At 46.3% G+C, this 17,877-nt stretch overlaps 1 protein-coding gene across 6 annotated transcripts in view; it reads left to right on the forward strand.

Annotated features, from left to right (window-relative positions):
• The first annotated feature begins 1,965 nt into the window (after positions 1-1,965).
• The window catches only part of LOC147623065 (uncharacterized), a 66,996-nt gene continuing 51,084 nt past the window's right edge, over positions 1,966-17,877 (forward strand). For 4 of the 6 annotated variants that reach the window (XM_086821104.1, XM_086821106.1, XM_086821105.1 and 1 more), the window contains exons 1-6: positions 1,966-2,178; positions 2,253-2,348; positions 3,250-3,441; positions 9,802-9,951; positions 10,096-10,182; positions 10,285-10,407. In XM_086821104.1, coding sequence (XP_086677230.1) covers positions 2,023-2,178; positions 2,253-2,348; positions 3,250-3,441; positions 9,802-9,951; positions 10,096-10,182; positions 10,285-10,407 — 804 coding nt within the window. In that variant the 5' untranslated portion in view covers positions 1,966-2,022. The remainder of the gene's footprint in view (positions 2,179-2,252; positions 2,349-3,249; positions 3,442-9,801; positions 9,952-10,095; positions 10,183-10,284; positions 10,408-17,877) is intronic. The other 2 variants (XM_086821107.1, XM_086821108.1) reach the window with 2 other exon arrangements.

A 17,877-nucleotide genomic window follows, 5' to 3' on the forward strand; every position in this document is an offset into this window, starting at 1 on the left:
AGCCATGGGTACTCCTCTTCCACATACTAGATTTTATTTTAGAACGAAGGTTACAATGAAATGTTGCTTCAAAAGATAGAGTCAAGCCACTTACATCAAGTGCACGAAGAACTCATGCTTATAATATCCCTTTGCACCATTATTAATTACCATTGCATCACCAATAGCTTCAAACTTTGCCATCTTTATCATAAAATGTGGCTCTTACTAGGCATGCTAGACAATCAAATTATCTCCAAATGCATCCAAGTCACAAGAATCTTCATCATTGTTTGCAAGAGTATGTCAATGGCATGATAAGAAAATGATTTGATGTCAAGAATGGAAGCCTCTAATGCAATTATAATCTGCCTTTAGTGGTGGTTAATCCATAAACTTCCATGTTAATGTTTGAATTAAGATAAGACATTGATGATTGACACAAAAACACCATCCTAATGCTTGTAATCAAGCTCCCTTTTCATGATTTGCGTAAGAACTCTTGAGAATGGCAAGAAAGATAAAGAAGCTTGACAAAATCCCATGGCAATGCTTAAGAATGCCTTCAATGGTAGATCACTATGTTGTGAAAAGTCTTCTAGGTGGGGTTCACCACCATCGTCCTATGGATGGATTGGTACAAGTAACCCATGTCCATTTAGAAGAATTTCACTAATCATTTTGAAGAAAAAAATTACAAGTAGGAGAGGTGGCTTGTCTGGCTCTCATTACGCGAGCTTGAAGCAAGAATGCTTAAGACAATAAATTTTCAACCAATAAAAATAAGGAAATTAAAAAGCTGATCAAGGTTTAGCACCCAAAATAGACATAATGCCAAGAGTATAACTAGAATACACAATGTTTTTAGCTTGAAAAAAACTGCAATGTCAAAATTTAAGCCAGGATTTTCTTGACTTTGAATGGGAAAAATGAGTTACATGTTAGGTTTTTCTAGCATTTGCTTGAAGAAACATCTATTGGCACTAGGGAGGGCTTAGTTGATGTGCCAGCTTAGATAATGAAGGTAAGGCACCTTTACGCACATGTGGAAAAGGGGGTAAAAGGTGGGGAATCCTAGCAACAAAAGGGGGAGATCTCCCCTACCCATTCTCATGAATGGGGAGTCTCCCCTCTCCATCTCCCTGCCCACCCTAAAATGGGGGGAAAAGTTGAGGTACTTTGTAACGACCCTAATATTTTTACTCTCCTTTGGACTCCAAAGTGTGCGCCCACCACCATGAGTTGATAAACAAAGAGGATTTGTTGTCTGTCCTCCAGATTGTGGGTGTAGAATCGAGTTTGATAAACAAATATTGAAGAATCTTGGTGGCCCAAACTTGGGTGGGGAATGATTTGACAAACAAAGAGGATTTGTTGTCTCTCCTCTAGATTGTGGGTATAGACTCGTGGGGAATGATTTGTAAATACCAATGTAAAAATTCATGAGCCACAATCTATTGTGAATTCTCAAATTACACCAGTGCTGAAAAAACCATGTGGAAATGTAGAGGCATTGTGGGGAATGGTTTGTAAATACTAATGTAAAAATTCATGAGCCACAACCTATTGTGAATTCTCAAATTATTACACCAATGCTGAAAAAACCGTGTGAAAATGCATGCACATTGTGTTCATGTGTTTTCAAACATTTTTTAAAACGAGAGAGGGTATTAAAGTTACATGAGTGTAGATGCAAACTTATTACGCCCACTTTGGGAGGCACATGCAAACCCAATACACCCACTGTAAGAGGCACAAGCACTACCACTAAGCTTAGGTGGGGATGATTTGTAAAAACCCGTATAGAAATGCATCAACCCATTGTGTATGCCTGTCTTGGGTCTTGGGAAAATAAATCCTAGCCATCAAATCAGCAAGCTTTGTTTTTAAAGAATACACCATTGGATATTGACATATCAGCAAGAATTTCACTTAAATGAAAGCAAATGAGTTAATAAATAGAAGGCCAAGCTAAAATGTCATTCCGTTAGGACTTTTCTTGTTTAAGAAGTTTGCCGGGGGTTGGAGAGAGGCAAGGGCACAATGGCTCGTATGCTGAGGAGCCTGTTTGGGGCCGCCTCCAATGTCCAGGACTCCAAGGACTTCAGGAATATGCGATACAACGATCTCTATGACCTCTACAACGACGAAGAAGAGCGGCCCCTCACCTCATCAGGCGACAAGCACCAACACCACCATGTACTGTTTTTCTCTCAAACCCATTTCCTTCTTTATAATCCCTTTTCATGTTTTTTTCTCTCTTTTTTTCCCAGTACCGCAAAATTAGTGAGCCCTTTGGCAGAGGAGAGTTCACCGTGTATGACCACATTGTTGGCCTCAGCCGTCCACCCTCTGCTTCAGGCTCCCAGGTGCATACTTTCTTTTGGTTTTTTTGTTTTTTTGTTTTAATATTAGGTGTAGTGTTTCAAACGTATTAGACTTAGTTGCTTTACTTGATTAAGTGTTTTTTAGTGATATGAATTATTTTTCAGCTCATTTTTTGGGTTGCTTGTGGAGAGCTTGGTTTGCAAATGAAAACTTGGCCTTAATTGCATCATAGCTGTCTTCATACAAACCTGAAGATCCGAGCCATCATGGCTGTATAGATACAAACCTGGAGATCATAGCATCATAGCTGTATGAATTGAAACCTGGAGATCATAGGCATCATAGCTGTATGTATTTCATCTTTAAAAGATGTCTGTTAAAAGGTGTCTGTCTACATGCATTGTCAATTTTTTGCAGACTCCAATGGCATATTTGGAAGGTGAGACACCTACATACCGTTGAGACCTTCCTTTCTTTCCTAAGTGAACTCCTTGTTCATTTTTTGGCAGACTGTGTTCTCACTCTAAAACTGCGTTTGGGGCATGATCATGTAAATAGATCCCATAGATGACAAGTTGACTATCTCGCTGGCCATGGATTTCAAGGCTCATTTGGCAGGCAATCAAACCAATTTTGGTTCATGTCTCTGATAAATGGGAATAATATTCGAGATTCAACTTTGGTTAAAAAAAAGCATAGGAGCTTACTTCCTCCCATGCATTTAGTATTGTCTTGGGCTGTTGTGTACCAAGGTCTTTGTTCTCCTTTGTCCACTGTCATGGTCATCTTTTCTAGATGCCTCTTTTGATCTCTAGATTATTGTAGAAAATAGTTTGATTGTCCTTGAGTAGATGTAAGATATAGTCTGCCATCTTATGGGATGATGCATTGTTTCATGATGAGGGAATGTGTGATCCTTGTGGTAGCAACCTTGAATTGCAGGCCGAAACTGTTGCCGAGACTCCAAGATGTCCATCTGCGAAAGTACGAAACCCGACGCCTACACCTCAAGCATTGGCATTATGGAGGCCATCTAGTACTGGAAGAACCAATAGTCTGTCAGCACGGTCCGGAACCCCTGGTGATGCATCCCGCCCCATGACAGCCGTGAGAGCAGCAGGCTATTCATCAAGGGTGAGTTTCAGATCTCTATTTTTTGTATGTCTTAATCCTACCAGAAATTCAAAAGATTTACTTTTACATTTTTTTCTTAGAATCAGCCTGGTGTCCACTTAACAATACTTAAGATAGCACCTGAGGTTGATCAACACAAGGGGTTTTATAATTTTTGAACAAGAAAGATATTTGCATCAGAAACTGTTTAAGTGATTTAAAAAAAAGAAAAAGAAAAAGGGGGTCATCTTTTAGGCCCAAGATTTACAGGTAAGGGGTTTTATAAATACCCTTTGAATGCACATGATATATGGGGTTTTTAAAATATTGAATGGCTGGCCCAGTGCTCATGGTACAACCCTGATGCAGACTCTGAGGAGCATGTTGATGTGCATAACAGTTATGGACCTTTACCACAGGACCCCCTGCCTGAGGAAAGTGTGGGTCACTGTATGTGCCCTTAAATTGGAGTGCACACCCCGCCCCTTCCTCCACTCCTCTTCCCTCTAAACATCCCTTTAAGACGTCACCATACTGCTCACTTAAAAGCATAAAGAGGTTAATATAAAGGAAGTTTGTAAAGAAAAAGGGGTATTACAGTGGGGTTTGTGCTTGGGGAAGCCACCCTTGAGCAGCGACAATGTGCTGGAGGCCCCCCTGCCTGCTCACCTCTGCCATCGCCCTTCTCCCATCCTCCTTTGCACACCCCCCCCTGCCTCCCTCCTCCTGAGCACACCTGCTCGCCATCACCTTCCCCTCCTCCTGCATGCTGCCTACCTGCTCCTGAGGGTAGACAGCAGCATGAGAAGGGGGGATGGGGATGGGCAAATGGCTGGGAGAAGGCGGAGGCGGAGGGGTGTGTGAGAAGGGAGGCAGAAGGGGTCGAACGAGGCAGATGGGGCGTGAATGAGGAGGGGAGCACGAATGCGGAGCGGCAGGGTGGCTGGCCCCTCACCTTCTTCGCATATCCCCCACCCTTCACCGCTGCCCTCGCCCATCCGTGAGTTTTCGCCATCCGTCCCCCTCTCTCCCGTCTCCCTCCAAACAGGTCCTAGTGCTCGGGTTGGTTGTTTACTCAGCGAGAGTCGGCTTCTCTGTTCTTTACCCATTGCGGAGGACTCCATGTCGCCACTCATTAAATCCCTGACCGAGGCCGACGCCCCTTGCCATTTTTCCGAAGCAGACCTCCAGCTCTTGGCTTCTAGTGTTGCTCCCTTGCGGCCAATTCCCTGCTTTGCAAGGTCGTAGGGAGCCGGACCACTGGGCATCCTAGGGCATCTCTTTCTACTTCCTTAGAGATTTTTGGAAGTTTCTGTTGGACAGTTATTGGTCTAGGAAGGTCACTCTCTTCCTCTGGCAGTTAGCCCACCGCAGCCTTGCAGTCAGCACTTGGTTTCCCATTGGAGGTCGGTTGGCACAGTGCGTTCGATGCAACCACTCCACGGAGTCACAGAGCAGCATTGTCTTTGGGACTATCCCAAAACGCAACAGGTTTGGCATAGGATCCTTCGCCCATACACGTGACGTGCGGTCTGTGCCGTGTATTATCACTTGGGGGGCAGTTGACTGGGAGATTGAGGCCGGCCCCACTCTTTTATATGAGGAGACAGCAGGGGGGCAGACCCCTCGACTCTGTCATTGCAGAATGATACAGTCCCAACCCTGACAGATTAGGTGAGCTCTGGTCTCCGGGCAGCACCAATCTGAGATGGGAGATCATTAGCAACATAGCTGCATGGCATATTTGGTGGGCCTGTTGTAGCGAGGCCATCAAGGGCAAGGGCACTCTCACCCCCTCCAGCTGAGTCCATCAGCTCCATTTGGACCGATATCGTTCATACCCCTTGGTGGTCAGTGGGGGAAGTTTCAAGGCAGGTCAGATCGCATGTGTAGATGGCGAGAGGCCTTCCTACACACATGGTGCACGGGTTCCTTTCTCACTGATCAGGCTTGCAAGATTACTTGGCATTACAAGCTGCCAGTTTATGAGGTAGTTTCCTTCCGAGAGCGGCTAGCCATGGAGGGAAACACCCCTCCCCAGTTTGTTCTTTGCCTCCTTTGAGGGTTCTGAGCATGTACATCTAGGGCTGCTTTTTAAACTAGTAGAAGGATCTCTTTCTTGTGGAAAAAAAAATGAAAAAGGGGTATTTTGTAGGGCCAAGGTTTCCCCCCCTCGGAAAAGAGACTTCTATTGAGTATGAAAAAATATACAAAAGGGAGATTTCAAACCAAACAAGGGGGAAATCTCAACCAATCAAGTGCCTTGTGCTGCCAACAAGGTCCCATATGAGTGACAATGAAAAAGATGCCATGATCCCATATGGTCTCATAAAGTGGCGGCACTTTCTCTGTGTAGCCTTTGGATTTTGGCCTAAGTGGCCATGAGGGTGTGGATGATATCACTCCAAGTCTTGCAAATGCAATGTGTATGTCATAAATCAAAAGTGCCCTCAATGGCCTTAGTGCATGTAGCCTTCCAAATGTGCCAAGCTGCAAGGCATCGTTGAATAACTCCGTGACTGATCAGAATGACCAGATCTTGTTGTTCCACTCATACTTGAGATGTGGGCCGGGCTGTGTCAACCAAATGATAGCACCAAAAGAAAGGTAAGCATCCCTCCTCATCCTTCCAAGGAGAGGTGCTATCGCAGTCCCAATCTGGTGTGATTTCCTGCACTCCCATAAGCGATGGTAGACTGGCTCTGAAACTCTTACACATCTTGGGCATGCTGAGCTAACACCAACGACCGATCTCCACTGGTTGGTGGCAACACCACAAATCCCAAGCCTGTAGAAAGGATCTAACCGAAGGGAAGGATGGGGGGCGATGCTTTGTCTCCAAAAAGATAAAGTGTGGGCTGTTTATCCAAAAAAATTGGATGGTCTCCTTGTCACTAGTTGGGCATTCTCTATGCTTCCGGACCTATAGAGGGGCTCCATAGTGCGGACATGACACCTTGGGTAGGAGACTTGCGTCTATGCCAAGGGTCATGTGAACTAGCATCTCATGGTAGGGGAGTGATGTCTACACCAAGGGCCAATAGGTTGGATATGAGAGGTTGGGGATTTTGGTCCATGCCCATGTCCAGATTACAGTATTCCGGTTGGCCTGGGGATGTAATGTCTATGCCGTGAATGACCGCTTGCTACTACAAGCTAAATGAAAGGGAGATTTGATCAATACATTCTTATGCATGGCATACTTGCATGCCTGGAACTATTTTCACATGAAATGTTTTACTGCTTGCAAGATATGTGTGTCTAGTTTACAGGTAGGGGACACCCTCTCGTGAATTGTGCGCGTGAATCTGTATTCTGACCTTGCTTGTGGGCTGTAGACAAGTGGTAGGTGTGACCCTGAACTCTTTGTTTAAGCTTTTTTGTATTTTAGCTCATTGTGCTGCAAGTCCACACTTCATTAACGTATGGCTAGACAACTTATAAGCGAGTTTAGGCATCCACACTTCATTAAAGACTGGGCGGATAGGTTATAAGTGAGTTTGGGCACTTATTGGATGGCAGCCGGCCAAACTCTCATAAATCAGGTACTCTTTTGAGTAAAAGAGTGTGGATAGCTTATTGGGCACCCTCTCCACTTATGGGAGAGGTGCGGCTCCTGTTGAGGTGGCCCAATGGCCACCCACAATATTTATGGAAAGGCTTATCATCTCCCTCCCTTCATGGGAAATTGGCGCCTACTTCATGAGGAGGAAAAAGGGAGCAATTTTCAGCATAACCAGTCCATATGCATACTTTTGGCATGGTTTCTTGCTTTTCCAACTCTTGGGGCAGCTAGCAAATGAGTGTTACACTATTGTCCAGCCCTTGGGACTTCTCTTCGGCTGCTTTCTCTTGGATATGTACATGCTGAAAATACTTTGGAGCATTTCTATCGCCGACAACTTGATCAAAAGCTGGTTTCTTCTCTCAAAACTAGAAAATTCAGCGGTATGAAAATTTCTTGCAAGACTCTGGGGATTGGGGAGTGAGGTTCTTCTCGACAAAAGCTATGGAATCAATCTCTACTTCAACAAAACATGTTTGCAAATGTTTTCATTGCATGGATGCCATTGGAAATCTGGCATGTGATGCCCATGAAGCTTGTATCTTGAGAAATTCTTGATAATACAAACATATTACAAGGGGGGTTGGCCCTTTCCGGACCTATTGCAGTGTCATTTGAATTTCAGCATTGCTATCTCATTTGGTCTTGTGTCATTTCATCTTGTTTAATAGTATTGATAGTTTAAGTGTGTGACAAGATTGTGCTCAACCCTACTCAGGGCAATTACACTCCTAGCAGAGTTTCAAGACATCATGCTAAAGGATGATCTCCAGCCACAGTGCCACCCAGTCATCCTGAGGATCACCGCATTGAGTAGTAGGGGAGGTTCTCTTGCTGGTGGTGTTTCAATCCTTCCTTCGCTTGAGAGGAGGTTGTTGGTCGTGTGCTTTTATAGTATTGGAGTTTGGATTAGATCCCTGGAATAGCAGTTTGTGGTTCTCTTCTTCATATGTGCAGTGCCACAGACTTGTGGCATCTTCAACTTGCCTAGTCTTTGATAGATCTACCTCCTTTGTGGGTGTTTTCTAGCAAGTTTTGGTGGACTATTTGCTACTGTCTAGCCTCTTTCTCTCTCAGTTTTGAGAGGGGGCTGTTTGTTCCTCGTACCTTGTTCCGTTAGAGAAGTGTTCGAGATTGGTTGTGGAGTGTTCAGGTCATTAGTGGCACAAAGGCTTGCTTACAGAGGTGTGCTATTGCCGTGGATACGGGTTCCCTCTTCGAGGAGGCATCTATCCTTGTTTCTCAAGAGAAGGTAAGGTTCCCTCCTAGTGGACAGGATTAGGCACTTGCTATAATGCAACATACAGGACAGTGTCATTGCTACTCTTTTGGAAAGCATGTTCATTTGGCCAAGGATTGCAAGACCAAGGTACAGCCCAGGCTAGGACCAAGTTTTCAAAGATGGGCAAAATGATCGTATACAGGATGATGACTCTGATACTTCCACTGTCCCCAAGGCTGCAAAAGCCAGGGAGGACCTAGATGGTCAACTTCTATAGTTATACAAATAGTTCTCCCCCATGTGGTTCCAGCTAGAGGAGGCTCGTGGTGGGCGGGAGAGGGGGCTGTTAGTAGCTCCATTTTCTGGTGCATGGGATCCATGAGTCAGTGTTCCAAGCATTAAAAATATCTGGCAAGACAAGTTTATTTTGAAGCTATGGACTGGATGTGTTCCAAGTCTATTGCTTGGTGTAGCAGAGATTATGGACTGGATGAGTTCCAAGTTCATTGTTCGAGATTTTTGCAACGTGATGCGTTCGTAGTCCACTGTTGGGGGATAATGGGCGCGATGTGTCCAACAGCTCATCATTTTATTCTTGGAGTTCATTGCACACTCGTGTGGTAATTTGGAGCCAAGCAAAGTTCCTTGCTGTTCATGGCAGCATTTTGTTTCGAGGAAACTGGTTGGCAGGTGCTCTTTCCAAGGTGTATCCAGTACTGCGCAATACTGGAGTATCCATGGTTGCATCTTCATCAGCTTATCTTCTTCAAACTCTTGCACACTATGAGCTGCAAAGGGGGTGTTAGAAATTGTGCATCTCAGTGTACTTGGGGAATGCCTATTTATGAGGCTTTATCCTTTTATTCTCCTATTTAGTAGGTCGTGGGCTGTCGGCCAGCTCCTAAGGTGCAGCCGGCCAACTTCCCAGCATCACTATAAAAGGGGCCCTCCCATATTCACTTGTAATCCATCTAACCTATTTGACAGGCACATGTTTACACCATGTGCTAGCTGATATTGCCATTGTAAAAGCCTCTTGCTACATAACATGATGTTCATTGTCTAATGTCTCTCTCTCTCCTTTGCTCTCCCTCTCTAGCAGGGGGGGGGGGGGGTGGGTGGTTTGAAGAGGAGGGCAAAGGCAGCAGGGGGGCGCAGCACTAGCAGCCGGGGAGCTTCACGACCATTTTTGTTTGAGCTGATTTTGCATGTCATCCTCTATTGGATTGATAAGGCCAAGATTTACATGTAAGGGATTTTATAAATATCCCTTGAGTGCATGTGATAATGAACTGTCATCCCCCACAGCAAGACTGGGATGTAAACTGATATGGCCCCTTACCATCCTCCCCACCTTCCCTCCCCCTCCCCCTCCCCCTCCCCCTCCCCCTCCCCCTCCCCCTCCTCCACCTCTTCTCCCAAATCAGTAGAGACCATACTGCTTGAAGAGCTTATTGTATCAAGGGCCAAAAAGAAGTTATACTCATGATAATACAAAAGCAAAAAACTTTTTCAGATCATTCTATCAATTAACACATAGACATGATATGACAACTTCTTTCTTGTTGATTGCAATTTTGGTGTGTCCTAACAGGGTAGCAAGTTTGATCCTCTAAACCAAGGGTCGCGTGCTTTGACTCCTCTATCACAAAGAAGAGATGAAGGTAACCCGGAAATGCAAGTCAGAGAGCTGGAGCAGCTTGTGCACAAGCTCTTAGAAGAAAGTGCAGCTGCAAATCTTACTGTAAGTCCTTCAATGAATCATTTATAAGACACAATTAATCATTTTCTCTGTATGTGAGGGAGGCGAAAACGAAGGATTGAACGTGGGCTTTGTGAAAGGGTCTGTAGATCTCAGTTGAGTGTAGGTGGTGACGTGTTTTGACAGGGGGATCACACCACTGCCCTAGAAAAGGCCAAGGAGGCAGGGAAGAAAGAAAGACTTCTTTGCAAACATCGTGAGCAAGCTGGTCTGGTAGGTTTTTCATTGAAAAACCTCACATTTTCATACCCTTTTTAAAACTTTTGTGGGTACAAGAGGCCACCATTCCAATAACCGATTTCTGCTTATGTACAGATAGACCAAATGAACTTTGAGCTGACGTTTTCGGTTTGTTTCAACCTTGGATACCAATATGAGAGGAGCAATCTTTTCTCAGAAGCATTGAGTACATATTCACAAATAATAAAGAATAGGCAGGTAAATGTTACATTCATGAAATAATGTGTGTGTGTGTGTGTGTGTGTGTGGCGTGCACTCACACACCCGGGTATGCGTATGCTTACACATCAATAGATGTGTTAGCTTAATGCTTAGCTGCAAGACTTCCTGAAACAGACCCCGGGGGCTGTTAGTGTTAGCAGAGCCCTCACACGGCGCTTGCATGGCAGCACAACCAGCTTAACTTAAAACTCAAAGAACACATTAGTAACAAAAGCCTAGGAGAGGGCTTTTGTTTATTAGTGGCTACTTGTGATGTCAGTTCTTGGAGTTCTTGGAGCTCTTATTGTTTAAATGCATTGAAGAATTCTCACACTTAGTTGGGTATGTGGGGGAGTCATTCTTTTCATGCATAACTAAAGATATTGTTATGTCAAAGCAAGTTGAGAGGGTCAATGGTGGAGTGGGGAAGTGATGGGCAGTATAGAAAAGCTCTACAGCAGGCATAGATATGTATTGTGACGTACAGATAAAGAAGCTTCAATCTCATCAAAGATCTTATGACTTTCTCCTAATGAGAGATACCATGCGTGTTATTGAGGTTATTGCTCCACCTCAGCGTTTTTTTTCCTCATTCTGGATGGCTAAGGGTCCTTTAAGAGCTAAAGCTTTGTTTGAGCAGCCTAGACGCACCCCCCCCCCCATCCATCTGCGTTTGGACACTGGACAGGATCTCACGATGGCTTTGTGAAGGGCTGGCTCAACAACCAGATAGGTAGCATACATGTTTGGGCAGTGTACACACACCACGAACATTGTTTGGGATTTGAGGACTGCTTCCAGGGACAGTTTTGTGGGTTGCAGGGCCATCATTTTTTTCTGGGGTTGGGGGGAAGAGGAGATTTCCATTTGGCTGGAACTATGGGGTGGCACACGAGGTCTACATAAGGGATGGTCTCCCCTATTTCGATTATCCATGGCATTTATAGTTCTCGTCTTTCCTGTAGTAATATACACCTTCCGATTAACTAAAGAAAATACACCATACGTGAAGAGCTCGCGAGCCTGTCCCTGCCCCCTGCCGCTGCCTGCACCTCCAGCAACCGCCTCCTCCCCCCCCTCCCCCCCCCCCCCCTTCGTGGTGTTCGAGCATTTCCGGCCTGCTCCTCCGTCTTCTCCACTCTCCCACGGCGGGCTGCTTCCTGTAGGAGGCAGTCGGTCACTTCGTTCGCAGCTTTCTTTGCAGGGTTCTTCTCAGGCTTTCAGTACGACTCTGGACCTTCCCTCAGGAGGACTCCATGGAAGCCACTCCACCATCCCCGTCTATCTCCTCCGTTTGCCTCTGCTTATCTGATGATGAGAGACAGGTTCTCGCGAGTTCAGTTGCTGTTTTGGAGGCCTCTTCCCTGGTCTGCAAGATAGTGGGCAATCGACCGGCGTGTGGCACTCTTCGGGATCTCCTCCAGGGCAGCCTCCTTGGCTAGACCGGGAAGATTACCGACATCCAGCCACTCGGTCACAGTTATTACCAGCTGGAGTTCGACTCCCCTGAGGCGGCCCAGCGTGTCCTAGCCTGTAGCCCCCTGCCTTACGCTCAGCTTGGGTGTTTCTGGTGAGGTGGACTCATGGCTTTGACCCGGCGTCGGATCCTCTTGCTGGAGCCAACGGATTCCCGGTCACTATCTGCTTTCCCGGCCATCCTTCCTGCGCTCGGGCAGCTCATTGGCCAGGTGGTAGAGACTTCACCCCCAGCAGCCTCCGTGGTGGCATGGGCAGTGGGCCTCCCCTTGCTCGAGTGATTGTTCCTTCGCCGGAGGCCCTCCCGTCCCAGATCGAGCTCCCTTTCCTCACTGGTGGCTCCGTCTTCCAGAGGGTGGAGTACTCTGGCCTCCCAGGCCAGTGTTTCATATGCAGGGAGATGGGACATCTTGCGCGTGCATGCCCCAAAAGGCATGCCCGTCCAGAGCAGCCTTGCGCTTCGCTGGTTTCTCAGGATACTACTAGCAAGCGTCGGCCCCCATGCGCTGGCGCCTCTTAGCCCGCCTCCCCTGGGGATGGATTGCCTAACAAGTCCTCGTGTCAACAGCGTGCCCCTGGCTCTGGGGAATGGCAAGAGGTACGATGACGCAGACGGCTGATGCCGTCGTACGACGGCGGTGCAGGTTCCCGGGCGAGCCCCGAGGATCCCGTTTCTAGCTGTTTCATCCCCGCTAGCAGCAGGCAGCCAACGGGGCCTAGTCCGATGGAGGACCCCCCCCCACAGTACTTGCTTCAGAGACTGGTGGGCACAACGTCAGTGCGGTCCTGCGGTGGCGGACCCCCCTTCTAATGTCCCCGAGGCGGGTCCCACTGTCAAATCCCCATAGGATCTCCTCGTAGAACGCTCTTGGTACAAGACCCGAAACCTGCAAACAACCAACAAACATGACGGGGGTGCAGGCCGGACTCACCTCCCAACCTTGATAGCCGTGGGCAAGCCCACAAGTCTTGGCTGTCTCCACCGAGCCACGAGCTGAGCTAACTAGATGAACGTACCGACCAATCTCTACCTCGTGACGTCCCATACCGCCACGAAGCTACCCTTGCGGGCCTCGAGACTGCTGCCGGCCTCGGCTGCATAAAGCAGGTGCACGTCTGCACTAGATCCAGGCTCCAGACCATAGAGCTCTCACAAAGACACGCGAGACTCTATATGACTAATGACTAACCTTGGCCACCCTTTTATAGGCTCTTGGCCGGTCATCGGGCGTCCACACTTGGGTGCCCGCCCATCCATACTTGGGTGCCCGCCCGTTAGTCTATCCTAACTTAGCTCGCCAATCAGCTTGCCTAGCTCCAAGCTTCCCCAAACCTCGAAGCTAGTCTTGTGTGCGTGTAGCACACGGTAGATACACACTGTGCACATGACATACTCCCCTTCCTCTAAGAGCTCACTCTTGAGCTCACTAAAAAGCCAGGGTAATCTCGCTGAAGAGTAGTCAATGTCTCCCATGTAGCGTCCTCCTCAACACGATCCTTCCACTTGATCTTGTATTGCGTGATAAGCATATTACGCAATCTTCTTTCATGAAATCCAAGAATCTTTTCAGGTTCATGTGGAACAAATGTCATGTCCTCGACATCTATGATTTCTTGAGGGGTAACTAACTACTCTGTTCCACCTAGTACTTCTTAAGTCTACTGACATGAAATACAGGATGAACTTTCACATGATAAGGCAAATCCAATTCATATGCAATTGAACCAATCCGTCGTGTAATACAAAATGGTCCACAATATCTAGGGGATAATTTCAGAGATCGACCTGTCCGTAAAGTCTCGGAATCTTTTGGAACTCGCAAATACACCATCGTGCCTTCAGTGAATTCTCTGGGTGACAATGTCTATTAGAATAAAATATGTCTCAGTCTTGAGCACTTCTAATAGATTTCGCAACTTGTAACATTTCTTCCATATCTTGCAAAAAATTACGTGCTGCATCATGCTGAAGTCTTGAGAATCCCACTGTTACAGGTGATCTAGTTGAAAACCATACATAAGCATGAAATAACTAAAACCTGTACTTGTATGCTTAGTACTGTTATATGCAAATTCTAACATAGGAAGATAATCCTCCCATGAACTCTGCCTTTTGGATACATATGCTCGAAGCATATCCTCCAAAATTTGATTCACTCTTTCAGTCTGGCGATCAGATTGAGAGGATGATATGAGGAACTCAAATTCAAAGTTATTTCCAACTTCTCAAAAACAAGTTTTCAAAAATCACTCGTAAACTTAGAGTCCCTATCACTGACTATGTCCTGTGGTAACCCGTACAGTCTAAACAATTGCTCGATAAACTGCCTTGCTAATTGTGTAGCTATAATGGTCTTCCGGGTTGGTAAAAATCTAGCCATTTTTGTCAAGCGATCTACCACAACCCAAATAGAATCATGGCCTTGATGTGTTCTTGGCAATCCGGTAATAAAATCCATGAAAATACTTTCCCATTTATTACTTGGGATTTGCAAAGGATGCAACAACCCAGCCTGTCTAAAGCGTTCAGCTTTATTTGCTTGACAAACTTGACACTTGAGAATATAATCTTCTACATACCCTTTCATCTTTGGCCAATAAAAAGTGTGTTTCACTAACGATAATGTCTTGTGTACCCCAGGGTGTCTAGCAGAAGGGGCATCGTGACACTCCTTAAGAATCTTGGACCTAATGTCCGGGATCTGTGGTACACAAATTTTGTCATTACGGAATAGTAAACCATTCCGAATCATCCACTGGCCTCCTGCACCCTGAATGGTAGGCTGCTCAATCATCGAGTCTTGGTCAATCAATGAGCTCTCGTCCTGGATCTTCTGCCAAAATGGACCAAAATAACTATCAGTCTTGCAAAACCCTCTCAATGACTGAAATAAGTCAGTAGAAATCTCGATGAACGACAAAGTATTCACCTCTCTAATTCGACTAAGCGCATCTACAACACTATTCATGGACCCTTTTCTATAACGAATCTCAAAATCAAAATCTTGCATTAATTCAGCCCATCAAGCTTTCCTTCCTCTCAAATCATTCGCATCACACACATACTTGATTGACTAATGATCAGTCAATACCACAAACTTGGAGCCATATAAATAGTGTCTCCAAACCTTGAGAGCGTGAATCACAGCATAAAGCTCCTTCTCAAGGATTGGCCAACGAGATTGAGTGTCGTCTAGCTTTTTACTTTCAAAAGCAACAGGTCTACCATCTTGAAATAGAGCAGCCCCGATGGCATAGTCACTGGCATCAGTTTCAAGAACAGAAGGCTGACTAGGATTGGGTAATGCTAAGATAGGTGCTTCCTTGACTTTATCTTTCAAAAGTCTGAAGGCCATATCCAGATTGTTATTCCAAGTGATAGGCTGATTTGACTTACGTCCACGACCTTTCAATAAGTCGGTCATCGGTAGTGTGAGCTGAGAGTACTCTTGCACAGATTTCCGAAGAAAAACAACAAAACCGAGAAGAACGAAGTTGTTTCACTGTTCGCGGTATAGGCCAGGCCAGAACCTTCTGAACTCGGTCATAGTCAATGCTCAATCCATCTCTAGTGATCTTGTGTCCCAAGTAAATGATGTCTATCATGAAAAACTCACATTTACTTAATTTAGCATATAGCCGATTCTGTCTTCAAATAGTTAAGACAATCGTGAGGTGTCTAACGTGATCCTCAAGAGTACGACTATATATCAAAGTATCATCTAGGAACACAACCACAAATTTTCCCAAATGTTCACGAAAAAGATCGTTCATCATCTGCTGAAAAGTGACTGGAGCATTGGCTAATCCAAAAGGTAATACGAGAAACTCATAACGGCCATACCTAGTCCGAAAGGCGGTTCTTTCAACATGCCTTTCATTATCTGGTGATAGCCAGTACGTAAATCTATCTTCATGAAATATTTCGCTCCGGCTATCCGGTCAATCAGGTCATTTGATCTAGGGAGAGGATAACGGTTCTTAATTGTCAGCTTGTTCAATCTCTTGTAATCAATACACATTCTCCAGGTGTTGTCCTTCTTTCTCCTAAGCAACACAGGTGCACCCCAAGGTAATTTACTTGGACGGATCTGGCCCATCCTCAAATAATCTTCAAGTTGTTTGGCCAACTCATCTTCCTCAGCTTGGCTCATCCTGTAAGGTGGAATACTAACAGGGTGAGCACCAGGGATCAGGTCAATACGATGATCTACTGCCCTTTCAAGTGGTAAGCCCGATGACAATTCCTTAGGAAATACATCTTGAAACGAATCAAGTATCTTCTGTAATTCTTTGCTTTCAAATACACTTAATTCATTAACATCCATAGAAGGTATGAGAAATGAAGAAAGTGGAATCAATACACAATGGAAAGCAGTATACAAAGAAGAATCCATTATATTGCCAAAATCAATTGTATTTACAAGAGGTCCCTGAGAGGGATGTATACAATCACCTAAAATACTATACTGGGTGTTTCTTTTTTTTTCGAGAAAAGATCCTTTCATTAGTTATAAAAATAACACCCACTGGGCTACAAAACCCTCTCTTGCTCATAAGAAGGCAGAGCAGAGATGCAATCAAGGCAGCTAGGGAGACTCTCCCTAGGTGCAAAAAAGTGCAAATACAAGTACAAATAACTGAGAGGCTATATCATACAATAGGAGGGGGGAAAATCCAAACAGGTGGCCTGTAGTGCCATCGGGGGTACCCGCATGTAGAGTATAGAAGGGGCCGCTGCGCAAAGTGGTGTGAAAGGCCTGGCGCCGCAAGATCGCTCGATCCGAGTCGCCTCGGATGCGGTCATACTGTCCTCGCAAGGTGTGAATCAACTCCTGCCAGATACTTCGAACATTCTCTGCTGGTGGCTCCAGTCTCCCCTCAAAGGCCTTGAAACAACGGGCTCTCTAGGTGAACCATATGGTGAGGCTACTGAGGAGCTCCCATTGTAGATCCCTCTCCTGTGTCCAGTCGGCGGACGAGAAATCCGGTGAAGGAACAAGGCGAGGCTGGCCCCGAATGAATCTGATGGCCTGGCTGTCCTGCTCCGTCTCGTATCCCAGAGCAGGCCCTGACGAAGTCGACCAAGTAGCGGCTCCCCACGTATACATGCCCTCTAGAGAGAGGGGGGCCAAAATGCGCAGAATCCTCAGCCAAATCTGCTGCGCATGTGGACAGTCCCATAGGCAATGTCGCTATGTCTCCAATGGGTGGCCGCATCTGACGCAGGCCGACGGAAGGCCACTGTAGACAAGCTAGGTGCCAACTACAGAGCCCCTGTGGGCAACCAGCCACTGGAAAATCGAGATCCTGCGTGCCTGTCGGCTAGCCCAGAGCCTGGTCCAAAAATCCTCCAGGAACTCCTGTGAGAGTCCCTATAGCCTCCAATGCTCCGATGCAGCTGGAGAGACCATCCTCCTCGTAGTCAAAATATGCCTCCCCAACCGAACAGTGTACTGGAAAAAGGTGATCTGTGTGGCCTTGGGGGACGCTTAAGGATCATGTCACTCGTACTCGCCAGGGTCCCACTGGAGCCGGGCCAAGGGGCGTGCAGAATATGCCCATATGCACCAATCAGAGTCCACATATGCAGGGTCTGGATCAATATGCCACTTCCGAGAAGCGGCGGCCACTCCTCTGAAAGATGCACTCTGCAACCAAAGGCGACTCCGCCTCCACTCTCTGAAGTCTGCCCTCATCCTGTATCTCATAGTAGAGGCATCTACCATCCTCAGTGCAAGCTTTGACAGCAATCAGGATCTCCAACTGTGTAAAGGCTCCCATCCACCGTGGGGCCGCTGGCTCGAAAGGCGTGAACCACTCCTCAGTGAGTGCCTCCTGAATGTCATCCCTCATAATCAGCCCCCCTCTGAAGTGACTCAGCCTCTCCGCCTGGATCTCCCCCGGGAGGCTGCAAAAGGCCTGCCAATCTCCAAAACTGCGTGCTGGGCCTGCCGCCAATGGTCCTCAGGCTAGACGAGGCCGAGAACC

The sequence above is a fragment of the Cibotium barometz genome, chromosome 27 (assembly GCF_041138505.1).
Source record: "Cibotium barometz isolate CiBa-2024 chromosome 27, ASM4113850v1, whole genome shotgun sequence".
NCBI lineage: Eukaryota > Viridiplantae > Streptophyta > Polypodiopsida > Cyatheales > Cibotiaceae > Cibotium > Cibotium barometz.